Raw genomic sequence first — 21,812 nt, 5'->3', positions numbered from 1 at the left:
AAACAATTACTACCAACCTGCCTTCCATTGAGCACCCGTATCCTGCATGAGTCAAAAAGAGGGCTGTGAAAATATCTACAGACCCCTCACATCCTGGACATAAACTGTTTCAACTCCTTCCCTCAAAGGGACACTATAGAGCCCTGCACACCGGAACAACTAGACACAAGGAGTTTTTTCCTGAACACCATCAAATAATTCCCACAATACTGCCCAACTATTTACAAAGTCTGCACTATTACTATTAATCTTCTCATCACTCCTTATCGCCTATCCCCTCCCACGTGACTATGACTGTAACTTTGTCTCTTGTATCCTTACAATTTATATTGACTGTTTCCTAGTATGATTTGATGGCTTATTGTACCCTCTGACTATCATTGTGTCATACCTTATGATTCTCGACTCTTGACGAAGGTATCTTTTCTTTTATGTATACTGAGAGTATTTACACCAAAACAAAATCCTTGTGTCCAATCACACTTGGTCAATAAAGTATTATATTCTATTCCATGTTATATAGCTATATTTAAGGCTGCGATACATGCTCATCTATTTTTTTCACATTTTTTCTGCTGGAACTCTTCCAGCAATCCAGATCATGACAGTTATTAGCTAAATCTCTCCGTGCTGCCCACACGAGCCAAATCAAAATCCTTAATCCTGAAATTGCATGTTTCAAGCCCCTGACAACATGCAACTTTAGAAAGGAAGCGGTGGCCACAAGCTTTCAATCGAGGTTGCTGGACTACAAGCATTCGACAAGCGCTTACTTCATTTTCAGCTACACACTTGTAATTTTAATGCCATCGGTTTCATTGGTGTCTGCCCTTTGCAAGAAGCCCTGCCCACTTTGAATGTGTGCAGTTAGCAATTAACTTGGAAGTATACCCTTGCGAAAGGAATCCTGTATCAAAAAACTGCCTGCCATTTTTCAAATATTTGTTGTCAGCTATTTCTCAAAAAGCTTTTCTTTCAACATTTAAAAACCAAATCTCAGTGTTGGGAAGAAAAGCAAGAGGCTTACATACTGGCTCTACATTTTTTTATTCTTGATTTTAATCAGAGCTCGCCCAGATCTTCTGGCCCTCAGAAATCAGAGTCCAATGGCAGAAGAGGATGAGGAGCCGCCATTACGCCCCTAGAGTACAAGAAGCGTTACCGGTGTGGGCAATTCTCTGCCCCCGCAGCACTTCCCCCACCACCACCATGACGTGAGCTTTCAGTCCTCGGTGCCAGGAAGCAGCCGCAGCCGGTCAGAGGGTCTTCCAGGAGAGTCCCGGTCATTCCTGCCAAGGCTGCCAGTGGGAAGCGCCTCCTCCTCCTCCTCCTCCTCCTGCTGCTGCTAATTGACTCGGCAGGCGCGGATCATGAGGAGCTGAAGCAGGATGAAGACGGGCGACATGATGAGCCCGTACCAGAGCGGCTCGTGGCTCTGCTCGCCCAGCTTCTGGCAGAGCAGCATCTCGAAGACGAACTTGAGGCTGAGCAGCGTCAGGATCCAGAAGAGGCGCAGCACGGCCAGGCGCTTCTCGCCGTCCTGGAAGAGGCGCACCGACACGATGGCCGTGAAGTAGGTGCTCAGCCCGTCGGCGGCGAAGAGCGGCGCGAAGACGCTCCACCAGCTCAGCCCGGCCGCCGCGCCGTCCGCCTTCAGCGCCAGCAGCCCCGAGGTCGCCAGCAGCGCCGCCGCCTGCAGCAGCAGCTCGAACGGCGCGAAGCCCAGCCACTGCACCAGCTCCCGCAGCGAGAACAACATCCCCGGCCACAGGCTCCGCGGAGCCGCCCCGGCGCTTCCGGCGCGCTCCGGTGACGAAGGCGGGCGGGCGCGGGCTCGCGCGCGAGGGGCGGGGGGCGTGGCAGCCCCGGCCAGTGGGACGGCGCGTGCGCTTGGCCCCAGCGGAGGGAGCGTCGCCGGGCGGCCGGCAAGAGCGGCTTCCCCGCCACCTCCCGCTGCGCGCATGCGCCCTCCGCCCCAGGGCGCCTCCTGAGGCGGGAATGGGCGAAGCAGCCCCGGCAGTTCCCCGCGGAGCCGCGTTTCCATCCGCCGCTCGGCTGTCCCGGCGCCACGGACGAGGTCAGGCGGGGCAGCTGCTGTTCCCGCGACCCGTCAAAGCGGCGCGGCGCTCGGCCGGGAGGGTCGAGCTCCTTTGGGGGCGGGGGCGGGCGCGGGTCGCTGGCCGTAGAGAAGCGAGAAGCGCCTGTAACTCCGGACGGGGCTCAACATGTTGGCGTGCAAACGGGAGCATCCCCACAAGACTGAGGTGCCGTTGGGATACCGTGAATCTGGAGGGAGGGCAGCTTCCCTGAAACCTCCAGGCTCCAGTGTGGAGCTGCTGGACGTGACTTCTACTCCCCCGGGAGCCTCTCAGGCGGCCCTCCTCCTCTGCCTTCCTGAAATGTGCAAAGACACTCTAAGTGGTAGTTTTAAAATATATGTGTGTGTGTGTGGCGTGTGTATGTATATATGTATACATATATGTATTTATATACATATATATGTATGGTATTTAGGTTTCTTCGGGTATTTTCCCACGTCTTAATATTTGTGCTTTTATTATAGCGACGTTTCTGCAGAATCTCATCTGCCAGAAAACAAATTTTATATATATATACATACATACATATATATGTATATGTGTATATGTATATATGTATACACACACACACACACACACATTCTATATCTTTATATCTATCTATCTATCTATATATTCTATATCTTTATATCCATCTATCTATATATATTTGAGATAGATAAGATAGGTGATGGATAGATAGATAGATATAGATATAGATATAGGTACCGTGTTTCTCATATAATAAGGTAGGTAGGTAGATAGATGATATAGATTAGATATAGATATATAGATATTTGTTTTCTGGCAGATGAGATTCTGCTGAACCGTTGCTATAATAAAAGCACAAATACTACGGCTTGATGAAAATGACCTCAGAAGGTGGGCCTAAATTGTATCATACATCAATACCCAGCATAAGAAAACATATATACATATACATATACATATACATATACATATATATATATATACACACACACATACATATACATATACATATATATACATTATATATAATTTATATAGGGCTATATATATATATATATATATATATATATATATATATATATATATATATATATATATATATATATTATATATATTGGATATATATATATATAGTTAGATTAGGTAGGTGGGTAGGTAGATAGATGATATAGATTAGATATAGATATATAGATATTTGTTTTATGGCAGATGAGATTCTGCTGAACCGTCGCTATAATAAAAGCACAAATACTAAGACGTGAGAAAATACCCGAAGAAACCTAAATACCATACATATAATACCCGCGAAAACATAAGAAAACAAATATATACATATACGTATATCATACATATGTACATATATATGTACATCATACATACACACACAAAATAAGGGGCACAGATCTTATTTTATTCCACAAACGCTTCTACGGTCACATGTAGGCATTACAATACATCTCATTTTATACATGAGTAAATTTGGCAGGACAAACCTGTTTTGTCTAAAACAAGGCCATGTTTAGCCTTGGGATCTTTGAATTGCTCAGGAGGCGGCAAGTAGGTACAGCTGGGCTGAAGTCGAGAGAAAAAAAATCTGTTTTCTCTTTCCCGTTTCCACTGACAAACTGGGAAAGTTGTGCCTCCTAATGTCTGGATGTTTCCATCCTGCTCCCCCCTTCAGATGGCAGCCCGGAAGATGCTTGTGCTTTATGGCAGCCAGACCGGAACTGCCCAGGATGCCGCCGAGAGGGTTGGCCGAGAAGCCAAACGATGCCATTTCCACTGTAAGGTTGAGGCCCTGGACGACTACCAAGTGGTGAGTAGCAGCTCAAGGTTTTAAAAGTGGTTTCGGCTTACATATCGATAGAAAGCCATCCCGCCTCAGCTTAAGCCGTGGCGTAGACCAGTGGTCGCCAACCAATGGGCCGGGAACCACTGGTGGTCCGTGAGAAAACATTGGTGGTCCGCAGAGAAATGTCACCCCCAAAGCAATTAATCCAGGCTGTGCAGGAACACAAGGCTTGTGTTGCTTGCATTGCGAACAACACGAGGTAGTGAGGGGAGAGGGGAAAGGGCGGAGGGGGGGAACTTGCCCCACTCACCCCACGCGCCTGGCCTGGCCACCATGCTGCTTCTTTCCACTTCTGTTTTTGGCTGAACGCATGGAAAGCAACAGAAATCTTTCTTTCTCTCCCCCAAACTCTGCCAGAATTGAGTCTTTGGGATCCTGCAAGACCTCCTGCTCCAAGAGGCAGCGCAAGCAAAGACTCATTTCTGGTGGAATTTGGGGGAAAGAAAGAAAGACTTCTGCTGCTTTCCTTGCATGAAGCCAAAAGTCTCTCTCTCCCCGTGACAACAGAGCTGGAGATGGTATCCTGCGATCCCAAATAAAGAATGATCAATTGGTAGGAAAACGGGGTGGGGAATTTTCCTGCAGATTTTTTTTTTGAGTTTTCCCAGGGTCTCTGGTCCGTGGGATTTAAAATTATGAGTTTGGTGGTCCCTGAGGTCCAAAAGGTTGGCGACCCCTGGCCTAGACTCAGCTATCCGACCTGTGGAAAAACTCGCTCCCTTGGTCCCATACCCATGCACCCTTAGAAGGCAGGTAGAAGGGAGAGCTTCCAGCCAGAGGAGGACATGGTTTTTCCTGAATTGGGTGGGAACTGCTTTTCACATTTATTAATTTTTAAATTACATTTTAGCCCTTTCGTTTCACTTTTTATTGATTTAATTCATTTCAATAGCCACCCAGCTCAACAAGTGGTGCTTTTGCCATTTTAGCTGTCCCAAATATAATTGGTTGGTGGCAATGAAATCAATGCTCCTGAAGAACCTTGAGGGCTTTGTTTAGGAACCGATTGTGACCCTCTCTCTCTTTCTCTCTTTCTCTCTCTTTGTTGCATGGCTTCTTGGAAGGCAAACCTGATTCATGAGCCGCTGGTGATTTTTGTTTGTGCAACCACAGGACAAGGAGACCCTCCAGATAATATGAAGGTCAGCTCAGAGCCCCTTCTGTTGTTCCTTGGGAGGGTACAGGCCATGAACACGAACCCTTCCATCGCTGATTATAGGACTTTATTGGGCTCGAATCATTTGGCAGCAGAGCCTCCCGTCTACGAGTTGACCCTAGGATGCCTCTGGGGCAGAGGTGGAGCCCCTTTGCCTGTGTGGTTCAGTGTGGCTGGCTGCAGCCTGGGAATGCTGACCTGGCTGACCCCACCTCTGCCTTTTCCTTGCCAGCCAGCAGGGCTGATGGCTGCCATTCAGTTTTGGTTCCCCCTCTAGTGGGGCTGGCACCAAAGTCCATGCAGTGAGCAGGATAAGGTTCCTAGGGGGAAAAACTTCCATTCTTTAATTTTCCAGAATTTCTGGAAGTTTATATTCCGGAAGAACTTGCCTCCCACTTCCCTGTGCCAGATGGACTACGCTGTTCTGGGGCTTGGGGATTCCTCATATCCCAAGTAAGTGCCGCTTCTCTCTCTCTCTCTCTCAGGGAAATTAATAGGCCAAGCGTGGTAGTCGGAGTTCTTCATCATGTCGTAGTTCCAGCCGTCTGAGCAGCGGCTGCTACTGCTGACCAGGTTTGGGGGCTCTAGAGCCATGGTGGCTAACCTTTTTGAGGTCCTGTGCCAAAAATTGTGCGTGCGCTTGCACGCTTGTGCTCAGGGGCCAGCACCCAGAAGGCAATGTGCACCCCGCCCCATGTCCCCTTCGCATGCGCGCGCACAATACCCACCCACCCACCCCCCGTCACTCCCTTATCTGCCCTGTGCCTCACCGCTGATTTTCAGCCTCCCAAAAGCTTGGGGAAGGCTTCTGCAGGCTTCTACAAGCATTGTAGGCCAAAATCTAGCCCTGTTTCGTCACTTCCTGTTTTTCTGAAAATTCCGGAAGTGACGAAACGGGGCTAGTTTTCGGCCTACAAAGCTTGTAGAAGCCTGCAGAAGCCTTCCTCAAGCCTTTGGGAGGCTGAAAAAGGCCTCAAACCGGCCGAAAATCAGCTGTGAGGTGCGCACATGCGCAGTGAGGTAAGTTTGCCTGCAGCTCGCATGCCGGCACAAATGGTTCTGCGTGCCACAGGCTCGCCATCACGGCTCTAGAGCTTTGTCAAAAGAAATGTGGGGCACAAGTAGCTAACGGGGTGATCTAAGTATTGTTAGCTATAGGTGGCTATAGAGCTGTACAGAAACAGGTCGTTGAAATGCTACATGAATGGGACGTTTTCCTTTTTTTTGTTTGCCTTTGAATAGCATCCACTATATTCTGAATAAGATTTGCAGGCCTCTTTTTCTCCTGCAACCTTCTTTTCCCCCACTTTTTTTTTTAAATGCCCTATCGTGGTAGTGACTTTCATCCATTAAATGGTGGTGCCTTTAGACTGCCCTGTTGTGCTTATCGCTACAAACCTGTTCGCTGTTTCGGGGTCTCATCCAGCTGTGCCAATAAGTTCTTCAGGATGCTGGTGAACAGATTCCTCCCCATCCTACCTCTCTCCCCTTTCTCTCTCTCTCTCTCTCTCTCTCTCTCACACACACACACACACACACACGTACACACTTTGCCATTTCACCACCCTGTCCATTATAGCACTCTGCTGTTTCCTATAGGATTGAATTATTTATCATTCCAAACGCAGTGAGAGGAGGAGGCTTTTAACAAGGTTATTGTCCCCCTGTGAGGTGTCCTGGCAAACAAGGTGCTTTCTTGCGTTACCTTGATCCAAAAGACCATTCCTGCTCTGTAACTCATTTCTGCCTTCTGTTTCTGTGGGAATGGAGGTTCTGGAAGTTTCCCCCCCGCAATTCCTCAGTTGCTGCTCAGCATGTTGTTCTGTCTCCTGGTCCAGGTTCAACTTCATTGCCAAAAAACTGCACAGGCGGCTTCTTCAGCTTGGGGGCAGCCCCCTTGCGCCCGCTGCCCTGGGTGATGACCAGCATGACTTGGGGTAAGAGAAGAATACAGTGACTTGTTAGGGAACTCTGAAAAACCACAGGGTGTGAACTCATAAAATATTTCTCTGCTCTTTTTACAGTTGCCAACAGAAAGGGAGGGGGGAGCAGTGTGGCAGCTGCAAAAACGAAATTGCATTCCATAAATGTTTTCATAGATAGTTTCCAGGCGACGGAAGTTTCTGCCGTACAAAGTTCTAACTGGAGAGTATGATTGATGACTCTTGGCTATGGATGTGTCCCATTGGAGAATATGAATTATGATACATCCAGGGAGTGGGAGGAAACCAGGGTCAAGGGTGACTGTGCTGTCCAGACAGTTTAGAGTTTATGGGATTTGGGATAGTTAGTTAGGAATTGAGAGCTGTCCCCTTAAGGGAGTGCATCATGATCAATGTAGTTAAGGTATCCTGGGAAATGTAGTCAATGTCACGTGGTCACATCTGTAATCCTGATTGGTCACTAAATTGACTCTTGTTCGGTTGGGGGAGGCTTCCTCACTCTTGCCTGAAGCCATTACCATGTGACTTCTTCAATCATCATGGAGTTGAGACCTTATTATCTTCCTACACCACAATTCATTGTACAGGACAGGCAGAATAGTGACAATGAAAGATGTGTCTCAGAGTCAGCTACACCCAGGCAGCGCCAGCATGTCTTCTCCTAATAAATCTTTGAGCTTTGACAATCAGGCTAGAGACTCATGATTTAAATGGAGGTCACTACCGGAGCCCTGACACAGAGCTTTTCTCTTATCCCCTACTCCAGTGGTGGCTAACCTTTTGGGGCTCCTGTGCCAAAAATTGTGCATGCGCTTGGACGCTCGCACTCGTGTGGCAGCACCCAGAAGGCAGTGCGTGTCCCCCCTACGCATGCGTGTGCAATCCCCACCCACCCCCGCCGCCCCCTTACCTGCACTGCACCTCACAGCTGATTTTCGGCTTCCCAGAGACTTGAGGAAGGCTTCTGCAGGCTTTGCAGGCCGAAAACTAGCCCCGTTTCGTCACTTCCGGTATTTTCGGAAAAACAGGAAGTGACGAAACGGGGCTAGTTTTCGGCCTGCAGAAGCCTTCCTCAAGCCTTTGGAAGGTCAAAAAAGGCCTCAAACCCGCCGAAAGTCAGCTGTGAGGCATGCACATGCGCAGTGAGGTAAGTTTGCCTGCAGCTTGCACGCCGGCACTAACGGTTCTGCGTGCCATCTGTGGCACACATGCCATAGGTTCGCCATCACGGCCCTAACTTTCTTTACTTTACTCCTTGGGTCAAAAGCTTCATATCCCACTTCCAGGTTCATAGAAGCTGTCTCCTGCCCAGTCGCATGGCTCATTGTGTGTGGTGGCCATTGGCCTCTTTTCCCACCCTTGCTGGAGGCGCCAGTCAGAAAATGTGGGCGCTCTACGAGCTCAGGGTTGCTGTACTGAACCCAAAGAAAGTTCTCTTCTGAAACCCATTTCTTTTCTTTTTTAGACCGGATGCCGCCATCGACCCCTGGCTTTTGAGTTTATGGGAAAAGATCTTAGCTCTGTATCCTCTTCCTCCCGGCCTCTGTGTGATTAGCCCCGATGTTTTGTAAGTACAGCAAGAAGGAAAAGTGATGCAGGAATGTGGGTTACCTTTGTGCACGTGTTGGTTAAAATAAAATCGAAACTCTTTTCCTTTTTGAACCAACCCAACAGAACTGGGTTGCCTTTAAAAGGAGGTAAAGGGGAAAAAAAGGATGGGTTTCCCACAGCTATTCAGCAATCTCCTGCCTGCCCCACCTGCTGTTGTGGTTCGCCAGCAGCAGGTGTGGACGGCTGAAGTCTCAGAGAGCGAGGACTCAGACGAGGGGCCTGCGTGGGATGCAGGGATGGGGCCAGGACCATCAGGGAGTGGAATGCTGCCTTTGGAGATGGTGGAGGCTGGCAGCAATGATGAAGAGCTCCCCGAGGAGCCTGTGCCCAGTATATATGCACGCAGGGCTGCTCGAAGGAAAGAGCAGCTGCGGCAGCACAGGCGACTCAGGAGTAAGGCTGCAAGGTAACGGCCCCTCCCTGAGGAGATAAAAGCGAGCTGAGAAACTGCAGTTCTTTGCAGAAGGCAAAGAAGTTTGATACTCGAGCCTGGTGGACGTAAGGAATATCTGAGTTGGTGTTTGGAGACTCTTTGATTTATGGTTTAGGAACTTTATCTGTTGTTCACGGCAGCCTTGCCAAAACTTGGCAAGGCTCTTTCTTGTCGGAGCTAATTAGTTGGACGCAGCCTTTTATCTGTCAAGAAACAGGATTCGTAAATGAACCAGGAAAAGGTTGTGCTGTTACCTTTGTGTTTACTCTCATGGAACCAGGTTTGGGTCAGAACACCTGCTGAGGAAAAGCAACTTATCACCCCAATTCTGACTTCCACAGGTTACCACCCAAGTACACCTTCCAGTTCCTGGATGAGGCCTCTGGTGACCTCCGCAGGGCGACGCTACAACCGGAGGGTGCCTTGAGCGATGTTCCATCAGAAAGGAATCCTTTCTGTGCCCGGATGGTTTCCAACCAGAGGGTGACATCCGAATCCCATTTCCAAGACGTCCGTCTTCTTGAATTTGATATCACTGGCTCTGGGATCGAGTGAGTTTCCTTGGTTCATTTTTGCTGTTCTCTCCTGGGTCTTCAAATGGAGTGCGCTGATAAAGGGTTAGAAGAGGACGAAGAAGGGAGGGTCCATTGCCCAGCGTCCAGGTTAGTCCCTGGTCGCATCGCCTGGTAAAAGGGGGCAAGGGAACATCCCCCGCCCAGCCCTCATTAAGAGTTGCCACGACTTGAGGAGGTTGCAGGCAGCTTCCTGGGTCCCCAACAACCCTGGGAGTCTCTGAAACTGATCCCCAGCAAGGATCCCAGATCTCAGGCCTTGCCTCTCCCTGGCAGATACGCTGCAGGTGATGTTGTGATGATCCAGCCACACAACAACGCTGAGGAGGTGCGCCTTTTCTGTGATCTCCTTCTCCTGGACCCAGATGCCTGCTTCACCTTGAGGCCAACAGAGGCAGGTATGAAGAGTTTCCCTCTGCGGGCTCTTCAACCCAGGCAAACGGGAGCCTCTCTCCTCCTGCTGGTTGGCAGAGGAGTCCCGCAGCAGCTGAGCGAGCTTGGGAATTCCCTCCGGCTGCCCTCCCCCCCCCCCAGCTAACTGGCTTCCTTGTGCAGCAAAAGAGCACCAGAAATGCTGACCTTTAAGAGCTGGTCAAAGGGTTCTAAAGAATTTTAGTGCCTTCAAATGCCAGGCTCGTTCTTGTTCCGAGGGATCCCACCTGAATCCATCATCTTGGACATCTTGTAATTTTCTGGACAGGGTCTGGTTAAAGAAATCTTAGGGGAATGAACCAGCCCATTTACGGTAGTTGGATTTTGTCATGCCTGACTCTGAGGGAGAGGTGGAACAGCTGACAGGGAGTGGGAGTGTGGCTCCGGTGGTTGTGGAGGAAACTGGGGAAGGGCACAAGCCAGATGGGCATTCAGAGGAAGACCCAGGCCCACCCCCTCTTCAGCTTAGGGCACGCAGGAAGGAGCAGATAAGGGAGAAACGTGAATGGCGTGGTCTACGGGGGAGGAAAGGGCCCTGATCCCCTTCATGGGCTGCAGCTGGGAGGACTGTTTAAAAGGACAAACTGCGCATGGCAAAGTTGCTGGAAGCAAAGCGTGCATTATTCTTGTTGAAGCTTATCTGGGTTTTGGCTTCCTCCCAACTGTGGTTGCTGCGTTATCTGGTGGAAGTCTGCAATTTATCATCCTGGCCTGCCGTATTACTTACCTCAGTGTGGTTTGTGTTGTTTTTTTTAATTTCTAATTATCTTTACTTTGGTTTTGGACTGCATTTACTTCCTCCGTAGATTGTTTTTTTTAAGAGTTTGATTAGCCGAGGATAATTGGACATTGGGGCCAAGTTGGAGGCATTAAAGGGAATTTATTCAATTTTTGTGACTTGGCTAGATTTTATGTTTGAACAAGCGAGATTAGTCCCTTTTCCAAGGAGCTTTAACCCAGTAGCCTTTCAGCCACCCACAGTCCTGTTGATTTCTTGGACCTCCTGCATTCCAGGTACACCTCTCCCCGCTCATCTGCCCCAGCCATGCACTGTCCGTTACCTGGTGACCCACTACCTTGACATAACGTGTGTCCCTCGTCGCTCCTTCTTCGAGTTCCTGTCCCACTTCTCTCCAAATGACCTGGAGCGAAGTAAGCTGCAGGAATTCAGCTCAGCCCAAGGCCAGGAGGAGCGTTACGCTTACTGCAACCGGCCCCGCAGGACCGTACTTGAGGTAGGCCAAGCCAGCTTCCTTTCCGGATCTGCACCCAGCCATGGGGAAAGGCTGCTGTTTGCTCATTGGAAGATTTTTGTCTTGGTCTCTTTGTCTGTCAACAAACTCAACCACGTTCCTCGATCAGTCCAGATCACCTTAGAGACCTGCCAGGAGCCATTGCCCTTCAAATAGCTTTGCCCTTTTTTAGTTACGTGGCTGTGATTTTGTTTGTTTTTCTCCCTCTGTGAACTCTGGGTTGGAGAAATCCCGTCAACTCTGGTGCTTGAGATCTCACAACCATTTACCCACGTGCTTTCTGCCCCAGCTGATCCGGTCCCATTTAAAAAAAAACCTCCAGATCCTCTGCATCAGGTTCTCTTTCAGGACTGGCTGCTTGAGAAAAGTCCTTTCCAGCAGCAGAAATGTTGCTGCTTCCTTTTCTGCGTGGGGTTCTTTTATTATTGCAGTTGACACTTACCTGAATCAAGCCTGTCTTTTTTTTTTTCCTCCTTCCCCAAGGTCCTCTGCGACTTCCCCCACACAACGTGTGCCATTCCCTGGAATTACCTGCCAGACCTCATTCCACCAGTCAGGCCCCGGGCCTTTTCCATCGCTTCCTCAATACTAGTAAGAGTGTGCAGGTGCCTGAAGGGGAGGGGAGGGGGGGGGAGGGAGTTGTTTGCTTTGAACTGATGCTAAATGGATTTGAAATAAAAGGATGCTTCCTTCACACACACACACACACACACACACACACACACACACACACACTCTTGACTGTGTTGCCTTGGGCCACGCCCCGGGTCATCACAGGCTGTGCTGGTTCCTTCCCTTTCCCCACAGAACCAAAAAATAAAACTCGCATGCAGGGGGGAGTTTTTCTGCCTGTGTCTGGCCAGTCCCCCCCAAAAAACTGATTGCTTATAGGCATCACCACCACCACCTTCTTTATTTTTATTTTATTTTTCAAGAAAGGGGGGAGGTGTTTTTTTGCTACTCAGGGCAGCAGGTCCTTTCTGCCCCTGCCCGAGTTCAGTTCTGCCAAGGGCCTCCATCCGGGGTCCAGGGGTCTTTATTCTCTCTCTCTCTGCCACCCCCCCCGCCTTCCTCCTCCCAGATGCATCCCAACCGGATTCAGATCCTCCTGGCTGTGGTGCGTTACAAGACCTCCCTCAGTAAAGCTCGGCGGGGCCTGTGTTCCACATGGCTGGCCTCTCTCAACCCACAGGACGGTGAGCCACCCGGCTTTCGCCCCATCAAGACCCTTGTGAACAGAGCGGGAGCGGGGGGGTGTATTGGGGACTATTTATCGGTCACGTTTGTGTGCCGCCGAACTCCTCACGACTCCACTGACAACTATCAAGAGAAGAACATAGCAGTAAAACCACTTAAAATAAGCTTTGTGCCCTCTCTGTTGGAAGATTCCCAAATTGATGCTGGGAGAGGCACTGTGCCCACCCCACACCTCCTCAGTTTCCTTTCCTTTCAACGGCTCCTCTCTCCTTTTCCAGAGGTTCCTCTGTGGGTGAAGAAAGGGACCCTGAGATTCCCGGGGGAACCAGCCGCTCCGGCAGTCATGATCGGGCCCGGCACTGGCGTGGCAGTTTTTAGAGCGGCAATACAGGAGCGAGTGGCCCAGGGCAAAACAGGTGAAGTCGCTGTGTGGGCGAGGCAAACTTCTAAAAATCCGGCCAGTTGATCTTCAAAGCAGTCGCCCAAGAACCACCTGGGACAGCCGTGACGTGGTCTCCGCTTGTGGTTTTTGGCTGGAGGGGCTGTGGATTCACCTGTAGTTTTCAGTAGGGTGGCGCATGGGAGAATTCGGCGATATTCCCGTCTCCGCTTGCGTGCCACGTCAGAGGCCTCTCGGTTTTTTTTTAGCAGCCCCGTGAATGGCCGCTGTCGGAAGTGCGGTCTCTTTCGCTGCTTTTATTCCAGCTGTCAGCCATTAAATACCCAACATGCCCCTATTTGCCCTGTCCGCTGTTCGGTCAGACGGGAACCGGGGTTGGCTCTGCTTTCCTGTCCGGCATGGCATCGATCGGCCAGTCTCCCTTAGACGATGCCGACCTGGGCGATGGCTCTGCCCAGGGGATTCCAAAGAGCCTTTAGCAAACAAGCTCGGCTGGCCCTTCTTCCCGCCCAGTTGGCTACTCTGGCCGTTGCCCTTCCTGACACCGCCTTGGTCTCCCCCCAGGAGGGAACTGCCTGTTCTTCGGTTGCCGAAACAGAGCCAGAGACTTTTACTGCCAGGCGGAGTGGGAAGAACTGGTGAAGAAGGGCCTCCTGATGCTCTTCGTGGCCTTCTCCCGGGATCAGGTAAATCCCGCGGGCGCCGCCTCGTGCGGGGGTTCGCGGGCCCTTCCAAGCACGGGATGCGAGCGTGTGTCTCTCTCAGCCGGGATTGCTGAAATGGGCATTGGAGGGGTCAGAACCGGGAGGGAGGGAGAGCGGGGGCGGAAGGAATAGCCCCATGTGCCAGCTGGAAACTTTGGATTTCAGCTCCCATGAAATGGATGTGGGGCAGATCGAGGAGGGCTCTGGAACCGTCCTTTGTTGGAAGGCTGGAAGCAGGAGCCATGTTTGCACTGGAGGAGGTGGAGGGGGGGGGCTATATCAGCTGTTTTTCCTCTCTCTCACCTGCTTCTGTGGCTTGGTCAGCTGGGCTTCTTCTGTTGACTCGGGGTGAGGGTCTGTCTCACCTTGGAGAAGCCGGATGGATGGCAGGTCCTTACTGAAGGTGGACAGGCTCCAGTACTGCCTGGCCTTTGGCTGGTGACCTCCAGGGGCAGAAAACCACAGACTGCGGTGCTTTGGGTCACAAAATCCAGCCATCCTCGCTGCCCCTTGCTTTGTTTCACTGGAGCAGAAGGGGCTTTCCACTTAGCCTAAGGTCTGGATCCATTGCTGTTCTGATAGTTTAGTTTAGTTTATGGTCATTGCACCTCGTACAACGAAATCAAGCACCATCTTCAGTGCACATCATGACCCTGAAAATCAACACACACACACACACATCCTTCACCCTCCACACATTGAATGGAAAACCCCCGACACTGCACTATACAGTAGAATTCAACAGAGCTACTGCCCAGGGATAGAAGCTGTTTTTCAGCCTATTTGTCCTTGTTTTTATTCTCCTGTACCATCTGCCAAATGGTAATAGTTCAAAAAAAAAGGGTGCCCAGGATGAGATGGATCTTTGAGGAAGTTTTGAACTTTCTTAAGGCAGCGGGAGCTATAAAGCTCTTCCAAAGAGGGGAGAGGGCAACCCATGATCCTCTGGGCAATGACTTTCACCCTCTGGAGCGCTGTCCTATCTGCCCCTGTGCAATTGGCAAACCATACAGAGGTGCAATAAGTTAAGATACTCTCTATGGTGCAGCAGTAGAAGGTCACCGGCAGTCTTTCATTCAGTTGTTGTTTTCTGAGAAGTGTCAGGTAGTGTAATCTCTGCTGGGCCCTTTTGACCAGGGATGCAATGCGAGCACCCCCAGGTCAGGTCCTCTTTTAGGGTAACACCCAGAAACTTAAAACTGGCCACTTGCTCCACTCGGTCTCCATTGAGAAGCAAGGGCCGGAGGTCTGTTCTGTTCCTTCTATAGTCCATGATACTGAATAAATACAGGCTCGATATGGCAAGAATGCTGCCTGTTTCCAGTCAGATTCCCAGGCCTGACTCTGGCTCCCTCCTGCATTAACTGACAAAGAATCTGTTTGTGGGAAAAAGGTGTCCAGTTCTCTCCCTAATGGAGGCATCAGATTTTTTTTAAAAAAATCCACCTTACATCAAAGAGTCCTTCCAGGAAGTGGTTTGCTGCTCAGGAAAGGAAATAGCATTGGGTCGGGTGTGTAATAGTCCAGCTTCAGCCTTGCCTCTGGCTTTGCTTCTGTCCCATTTCTGCAAGCAGGTGGAGGGGTGTGTGTGTGTGGAAACCACGTGGTGGGAATGGTTCCTTCCCTTTTACAAGTTCTCAGCCCTGCAGAAGGGGCTCCTGGCCATCTCCTTCCCTTTGCAGCATTCTTTTAAAGCCCAGAGGATTAGCCAAGCCCGTGGCCTCCTGCGACTGGGTCTTCTGATGTGGCTCACGCCCAGGAAGGGGTGGCACAGGGTGTTCCTGCTGGACGTGCAGCTTGGCTCTGGCCAAACAGCCAGAAAGATGCCTTCGGAAGAAGGCCAGGAAGAGGACAATTACAGGAGTGGCCCTGCGTCCTGCCCAGCTTCCTGCGGCGGCTGCTTGAGAACACGCAGTTGGTGTGGCCTTTTCTTTGAAAGCCTGAGCGGAGCTTTGTCACTCCACATGTTTGAAACGCTTCCCTTCGCTGCCACCTTCCCGGGAACTCCGGTGCTGAGGCCGGACTCCTGCCGTGATCCCAGGCGTTCCGATGGTTCGTCTCCCACCAGAGTTGGATATGGTTTTCCGTGTTGCTGAGGTTCCTTAGCAGCCTTTAGAAAAAGGAAACCAGAGATCAGACCTAGAGTACAGTATGAGGAAAGCGACAGTATAAGAACGATGTTTTTTCCCTGCTTTGTATCTTTTCATCGGGCAGCCCAAGCGCGTCTCCGTAGAGGCCGGCGTGCGCCTTCGTGGAAGAGTCACTCTCGGAACAGCTTCCCATTTGTTCCGGGCACCCTCTGTTTGGGCTCCTACCCGATTGCACCCCGAGCCCAATTCGAGGGCTTCCCAGTTGGACGGTTAAACAAGCAGCCCCGTCTTTGTCTCTGCTCCCTGTCGGAGCCTAAATCGCCTGAGGTTGCCTGACCTTTCATGGCGTCTCCCCACAGGAAGAGAAGATTTATGTCCAGCACCGTATCAGAGAGAAGGCGGCGCTGGTGTGGGAACTGGTGAAGCACAAGGAGGCCCACATCTACTTATCCGGGTGAGTGCCAGGAAGCAGCCTAAAGAGTTAAGCCGTTGTCCAGTCACCCTCAGCACCCGAGCAAACTCCGGCTCCCGTTTACAAGGATTTTTTTTAGCATATCCATCCCCTTCAATGGCAGGGCGTGGAAGGAATCCTACGGCCGGTGGAGTCCGTGGTGGCTCCTCCAAAGGGCTGCTCGGGGACAGGCCTTGGTGCTTTGCACTCTGCACTTTCCCCACTGTTCCTCTTGGCAAGTACTGCCGGACAGAGTCCAAGCAAAGGGTTCTTGCCACCCAGGGACAGAAAGCCAATTCGTAGCATTGAGCGGCGCTAGAATTTAGAGCAAACTCGCATCACGATGAGCCTCAGGGCAAAGTGATTAGCTTTGGGGCACCAGCTAAAGGCTGTTTTTGTTTACCCAGCCCTGTGGTATCCTTTCCCCCCGCACCCAAAACTCGAGCCAGGTTTACCCCAGTCCATACGTTTGCAGCCTAATCCGCCCTGCCCTCTGGAAATGGGACTTGGGGGACTTTCCTGGAGCAAAAAGGTCCCGGGGGGTCAGGCAGCCGCGCTGACTCAGCGGCTACGGCTTCTGGGCAGAGAGAGTGGATCTTTTGCGATGACAAGAGCTGCTATCCGGATCTCTTTTAACCCTCTGGTCCTCCTTCCCACCACTGGGGCTCCGGTCCTTGGTTTGACGTCTGCATCGACTCCAGCGTTGGTGTCATTTCCTGGGTTTTTTAAGCCTCGCCTCCTTCCAAACGTGTGGCCTGTTTGCACCTTTGTGTGTATCCTGGGCGGAAACGCCTGATTCACCTTCCTGCCCAGGCCAGGGTGGAGGCCCCGCGTCAAGCCAGTTCTGGGGCCAAAACGAGTTTTTTCACATTTCTGCAGACGGGAGGCCAGCCTTGAGGATGAACTGGGCGTTGCCTGGTTAGCCCAGATGCAGGTTGCACACTGTCTCCTCAAAGTTATCTGAAGTTTTAAACATCACAACTGTGACACATTCAAAGCAACTTTTCACGCGTGCCCAAAAATAATCCCTAAAAGCTTCTGGGGAAAGAAAACCGATGCCAAGATTTTCCAGAACAATTTCCTGAATTGTCAACTTCCCTTTACTCTCCCCCCCTCCCTCCCCACCTCAAGATATTTAAATATGTTTCTAGGATTTGTTTTAATACCTAAAAAAGGTAACAGTGACATTTGATACTTGGTATTATTTTATACAGAATTTGCATTAGATTTTTGTATAATTTCTTGGTTATATAAAGCATTGATGTGGAAACAACATACGGGGATCGGTGTACGCAGATTTGGTCCTGGTCTCCTCTTTCTATCAGCTCGTAAGTAGCTTCATCGAAGGAAGGTCTGGCTCCACCTTGGCCAGGCAGCTGAGCCACGGCGGGAGGGCCATTAGCGCTCGATCCACCCGCCCCGGGGCACAGTGGCGTCTTCTCAGGTATCAGCCAGGTCGGGGTCCTTCTGCGGTGGCCCAGGCAGAACTGAAACTTTGCACCTTTCTGCAGCCCTTCAGGAGCTCCCATGTGCCCACCGGGCCCCGATGCTTTGCTGTCACCACTTTCTCCTCCTGTTACGGCAACCCCTCTCTTCCAGAAACGCCAAGCAGATGCCAGAGGACGTGGCAGAAGCCCTGAAGTTTGTTTTCCAGTCGGAAGGAGGCCTCTCTGCTCCAGAAGCGGAGGAATATCTTGCCCTCTTGGCACAAACGCGCCGCTTCCAAGCTGAGACCTGGTCTTGAACTGCCAAGGAATCTGGGACGGATGGGGAAGCTTATCGCCAAGGACCAAATTGCTGTAGCGGGTGCGGTGATCACCACCAATAAATCACGCCAGGCCATTGGAGACTATCACCGCTCGGCTGTTGCCTTTGACTGTGAGGAGGGCTGGTGGAAGGGCTTTACCGGTGTCCACTGGGACATCTCCGGGTCCCTTTTGCCTTGCTCCAATAGGGGTTGGCGGTCCATGGTAAGAGGACCCTGGGAAAGATGCCCAGCCATAGCCAGGACACAGGTTGAGAAGTCCTTCCTCGCTCTGCAGGCATTCAGAGGACGGTGGTTTCACTCTTGCGTGAGAAGACGTGAGAGGAGCCCCACCCAACTCCCCTAAATTATATTAAATTCCCCTTTTGTGGCGTGTGAGTGTCGCATCTCACCGAATCGCCTTTGCCCCTACAGAGTTTGCGAAAATAGTCGCCGGACAGGGAATTTATTCTTTTTCTCACCGTAGGAAGTAGAATTCCTTCACGGTGTGCAAAAGGGGGACCATAACTTCTTCTTCTGAAATCTGGGGGTCAAAAGATCAAGGGAAAAGTGGAGGAAAGCATGTCCTTCGATTTGAGTAGCTGCTCCAAGCAGCCCCAGAAGAGGTCAGGCTGGGACCGTCACTTCCTAGCCAGCTTCTGGCCAGAGAGGTCTTGTTTTGGCCAGACTGACCTTCGTTCCCTTGTCATTTTCGGGGGGCTTCTTGTCTGGCCCCCCCCCCAAAGCTAACCTGGCTGGGGCTTCTGTTCCTGCAGCATGAAGCAGCTGGCTTCACGGGCAGCCAAGGCCAGAGGCACAGGGGCCCGGCCGTTTAGCCCAGCAGCTAGGCTAAGTCCAGTCCTGGCCAGTCCAGACTCGGGACTCCTTCCAGATGTCCCAGATGTGACCGCTCCTGCCCTCTCTTGCTGCCAGCTTCAGCCCTTCTGCTGTTGCTGCTGCTACTGTGCCACCCATGAGCAGAGAAAAATAGGCTGGGCCCCACTGCTTGAGCCAAGCTCCTCACCTCACTCCTTCCGACCTGGAAGTGGCACATGGATGCCAGTGGAGAGCTGGGGAACATGGACAGTTTAAAATAAAAATAAAAAAACAAGGGTAGAGTTTGTCTCCCTCCAGAAGCAACATCCTCCAGGTCTCTTGAATAGGATCTGGCCTTCATGGAGACGCTGTGCAGGAGGGTCCGGGGTGGGGGAGAGAGGACGAGAACTGAGGCCAACGGGGAGACAGAATCGGCCTCTCGGCCTCCATTATGCTGCCAGCAGTGGCCCCTGTGAGCAGGGCTGTCGAATAAGCTGCAAAGAAAGACCCCCCTCCCTTCAAACAGGCAGTGCTTAGAATGGCAGCCGCTGCCGCTGCTGCTGCTCAGAGCAACACCCCCTCCCCCCACCCTCCAGGACAAGGCAGGCCAGCTCCTCCCAACAGAAACGCAGCGAGAACAGGAGCTGGCGCCTGCCAGCATTGCTGCCCATGGAGCAACCTGGACGGTCCTACCTGTTCAGCCGGCCCCACCCTCTGGCCTGCAGCCGACAGGAAGCTGCTCCACCTTCGATTCAAGAGTCTCGGTTGTCGCAAGTTGAAAGAGGTATCCCAATTGGTGCCAGCCTTCCAGCTGGCAACTTGTTTGGGTCAGGCCGCCCAGCCGGAGAGGCACAGGGCCGTGGAGCCCGGAGCTCTTCCCGGGCGAGACTTTCCAGCTAGGCGAGATGGAAGCCTGCCATGTCCCACGGGCAACTTCGGCCCCGGGAAGCAGAAGACGGCAGCCGCTGATCCGCTTCCGGACTGCCTTACCTTGAAGCTGGGAGCAAGACGGGGATGGGGACAATCCCCTCGGATTCGGCCCTTGGGGCAGAGCCGGTTGTTCTGGTTCACCCGGAGAAGGAGGTGTCTGTGTTCAGGGCTGCGCCCTCCTTGAGCGACTTTCAGCGAGGCTTGCTGGAGGAAGAGTGGACTGGTGCCCAGCTTGTGGAGGAAGAGGAAGAGGAGGGAGAGGATGGCAGTGAAGGCAAAGGGCGCAGGAGAGGGCCAGCAGAAGATGACCCCTCTGGATTCAGGGAGGAGGAGGAGGAGGAGGCAAGTATCGCTTCCCCCGTTTGGCCTCTGAAAGGAGGTCTGGATGAGGTGGGAGTGGATTCTGGAGGCTCCCCGGTGACCGAAGAGGCCTGTGGCACAGCTGGGCCTGCAGCACTTGGGCAGGAGGAGGAGGAGGAGAGCTCCCCATCGGGAAATGCGCCCCAGGTGACTTTGGGGGAAAAGGAGGAAACGGAGGGCGCTTGCCTGCTGGGGAGCAAAGCCCTGGGCACGGGTGCCCAGGGGGCCCTGGTGCAGACCTGCTGCATCGAAGCCGAGGACCCCGTGGGGGACGAGCAGGAGTGCCCCATCTGCACGGAGCTCTACGACCAAGATCAGCGCAAGCCGGCCGTGCTCAACTGCAGCCACGTGCTCTGCGGCCAGTGCCTGCAGGCCATCCTGCAGGCAGGCAGCGCGGTCGACATTGGCCGTGTGCGGTGCCCCATTTGCCGCCAGAAGACTCCCATGATGGAGTGGGAGATCTGCAAGCTGCAAGAGGAGCTGCTGCTGCTGAGCGCTGCCCAGGGCCCGGCGCCTCCGGCCTTCAGTCCGCTGCCGCCTCGGCAGCCTGGGTTCTGGGGGGCCTGGCGCACCACTTCCACGTCCGCTTCCACACCGGCCGCGTGATGGGCTTCCTCCCCTGTCTCCGCTACCCAGCCTGCCTGGTGGGTCGCCTGGCAGAGCTGGAGCGGCGTTGCTCCTGGTGCTACCGGATGGCTCTCTTGGCTCTGGCCGCAGCAGAAATGCTAAGCCTCTTGCTGGTTTTCCTGCCCATCCTTTTGCTGCTGCTGCTCTTCCTCATCCTGGACAAGTAGGACTCCCGATGGCCTGGCTCGGCTCCCGGGGCTGCGAGCGAGGGTGGGGACCCCCGCCCCCAAACACAGCCTGCAAGCTGGGAAGGGCCCGCGCTTGGCGCTGCTCTCTGCGTGGCCTCCCTGGGAACTGAGCAAGCCGTGGCACGCTGCCCACTCCTCCGACAAAGCGAGAAGCTGGCTCCTTGGGAGAGCAGAGGACGGTGGCCTTTGCAGGGGGGCGCAGCTGAATTGGAGACGGCCCTGAGCGCCTGAGGAAATGGGCCTTCTTATCGGTGCCAGCTAGGAGCACCTGGTGCCTTGAGGCTGGGCGGCAAGAGGGAGGGGCAGCCAACCAGGTGAGCTCTTGGCAGCATGGCATCCTGTGCTTTCAGAGGGCCTTTGAGGAAACCGGCCTTGTTTGGCTCATGCCAGCCTTTGGGAGTTCTCGCCCAGGCTCTGATCCTTGCTCCCTCCGGGGGCTTCTCTCTGTCCTCAGCCCAGCCAGCCAAGACAGGAGGCTGTCCAGGAGCTTCTGGCCTGGGTGTCGCAGGGAATGGTGGCTGCTGACAACAATCATCGTCCAGTTGCAACAGGGCTGAGGGAAGAGAGGGAGGTGCCAGGCAATTGGGCCAAGCAAGCGCACGGGGTTTCTGGCTTGCTTGGCGTGACTCAGCAGGTGCCAGGCGCCCTCTGCTTGCTTGGTGGAGGAGCCGCTTGGAGAGGCCCGGCGGAGGACAGAGTGGGGAGCGGCTGGCACGGCCTGCCCCAAGCCGAGGGGAGGCATCCCGCCGGTCAGCAGCTGCCCAGAAGGCCGCTGGCTTTGTTCCACTGCAGCAGCCTCTCTGGATTGTGTCCCGCAAGGAGGTTTTGCAGCAGCTGCTTCTCCAGTCTGCCCACCTGGAAGACCCCCCAGTGCCCCTCTCTCCTGCGCCCTGCCCCTCCCGAATGGCAAAACGCCAGCTGTCTGGGGCAGACCCACATAAAGGCTTTTCCGAGAATGGCTGTCTCGCTTTCAGTCCTTTCATT

General features: G+C 52.6%; 3 protein-coding genes across 3 annotated transcripts; 2 read left to right on the top strand and 1 right to left on the bottom strand.

The window, feature by feature from the left end:
- Positions 1 to 1,031: 1,031 nt before the first annotated feature.
- Positions 1,032 to 1,826, bottom strand: TMEM203 (transmembrane protein 203). The gene has a single exon (XM_026686539.2). It carries the CDS (start codon positions 1,757 to 1,759, stop codon positions 1,346 to 1,348), a length of 414 nt encoding a protein of 137 aa, XP_026542324.1. The 5' UTR covers positions 1,760 to 1,826; the 3' UTR covers positions 1,032 to 1,345.
- Positions 1,827 to 1,874: 48 nt separating this feature from the next.
- Positions 1,875 to 18,018, top strand: NDOR1 (NADPH dependent diflavin oxidoreductase 1). Its single transcript, XM_087943870.1, has 15 exons — positions 1,875 to 2,264; positions 3,751 to 3,885; positions 4,986 to 5,063; positions 5,433 to 5,530; positions 6,916 to 7,014; positions 8,486 to 8,587; positions 9,406 to 9,615; positions 9,913 to 10,034; positions 11,083 to 11,303; positions 11,805 to 11,912; positions 12,403 to 12,517; positions 12,797 to 12,934; positions 13,483 to 13,604; positions 16,072 to 16,166; positions 17,763 to 18,018. Exons 1-15 carry the CDS (start codon positions 2,226 to 2,228, stop codon positions 17,905 to 17,907), a joined length of 1,827 nt encoding a protein of 608 aa, XP_087799996.1. The 5' UTR covers positions 1,875 to 2,225; the 3' UTR covers positions 17,908 to 18,018.
- Positions 18,019 to 19,498: 1,480 nt separating this feature from the next.
- LOC148129456 (ring finger protein-like) lies at positions 19,499 to 20,952 on the top strand. The gene is given in 2 exon segments (XM_087943869.1): positions 19,499 to 20,569; positions 20,572 to 20,952. Coding segments are annotated over 2 exon segments (1,164 nt in total). The 5' UTR covers positions 19,499 to 19,641; the 3' UTR covers positions 20,808 to 20,952.
- Positions 20,953 to 21,812: the final 860 nt, after the last annotated feature.

This window comes from Notechis scutatus, chromosome 15, assembly GCF_049901735.1.
Source record: "Notechis scutatus isolate UNSWTSFEM ecotype Mainland chromosome 15, rNotScu1.2, whole genome shotgun sequence".
Taxonomy (NCBI): Eukaryota; Metazoa; Chordata; class Lepidosauria; order Squamata; family Elapidae; genus Notechis; species Notechis scutatus.
Note: the sequence above shows the minus strand (reverse complement) of the source record. Positions and strands in the feature narration are given on the sequence as shown.

Bases quoted from the DNA above. Each gene is read 5' to 3' on its own strand.
- NDOR1 (XM_087943870.1), top strand. From the start codon at position 2,226: ATGTTGGCGTGCAAACGGGAGCATCCCCACAAGACTGAG. The intron at 7,015-8,485 runs GTAAGAGAAGAA...TTTCTTTTTTAG, and splicing joins GATGACCAGCATGACTTGGG to ACCGGATGCCGCCATCGACC. The intron at 12,935-13,482 runs GTGAAGTCGCTG...GTCTCCCCCCAG, and splicing joins AGTGGCCCAGGGCAAAACAG to GAGGGAACTGCCTGTTCTTC.
- TMEM203 (XM_026686539.2), bottom strand. From the start codon at position 1,759: ATGTTGTTCTCGCTGCGGGAGCTGGTGCAGTGGCTGGGCTTCGCGCCG.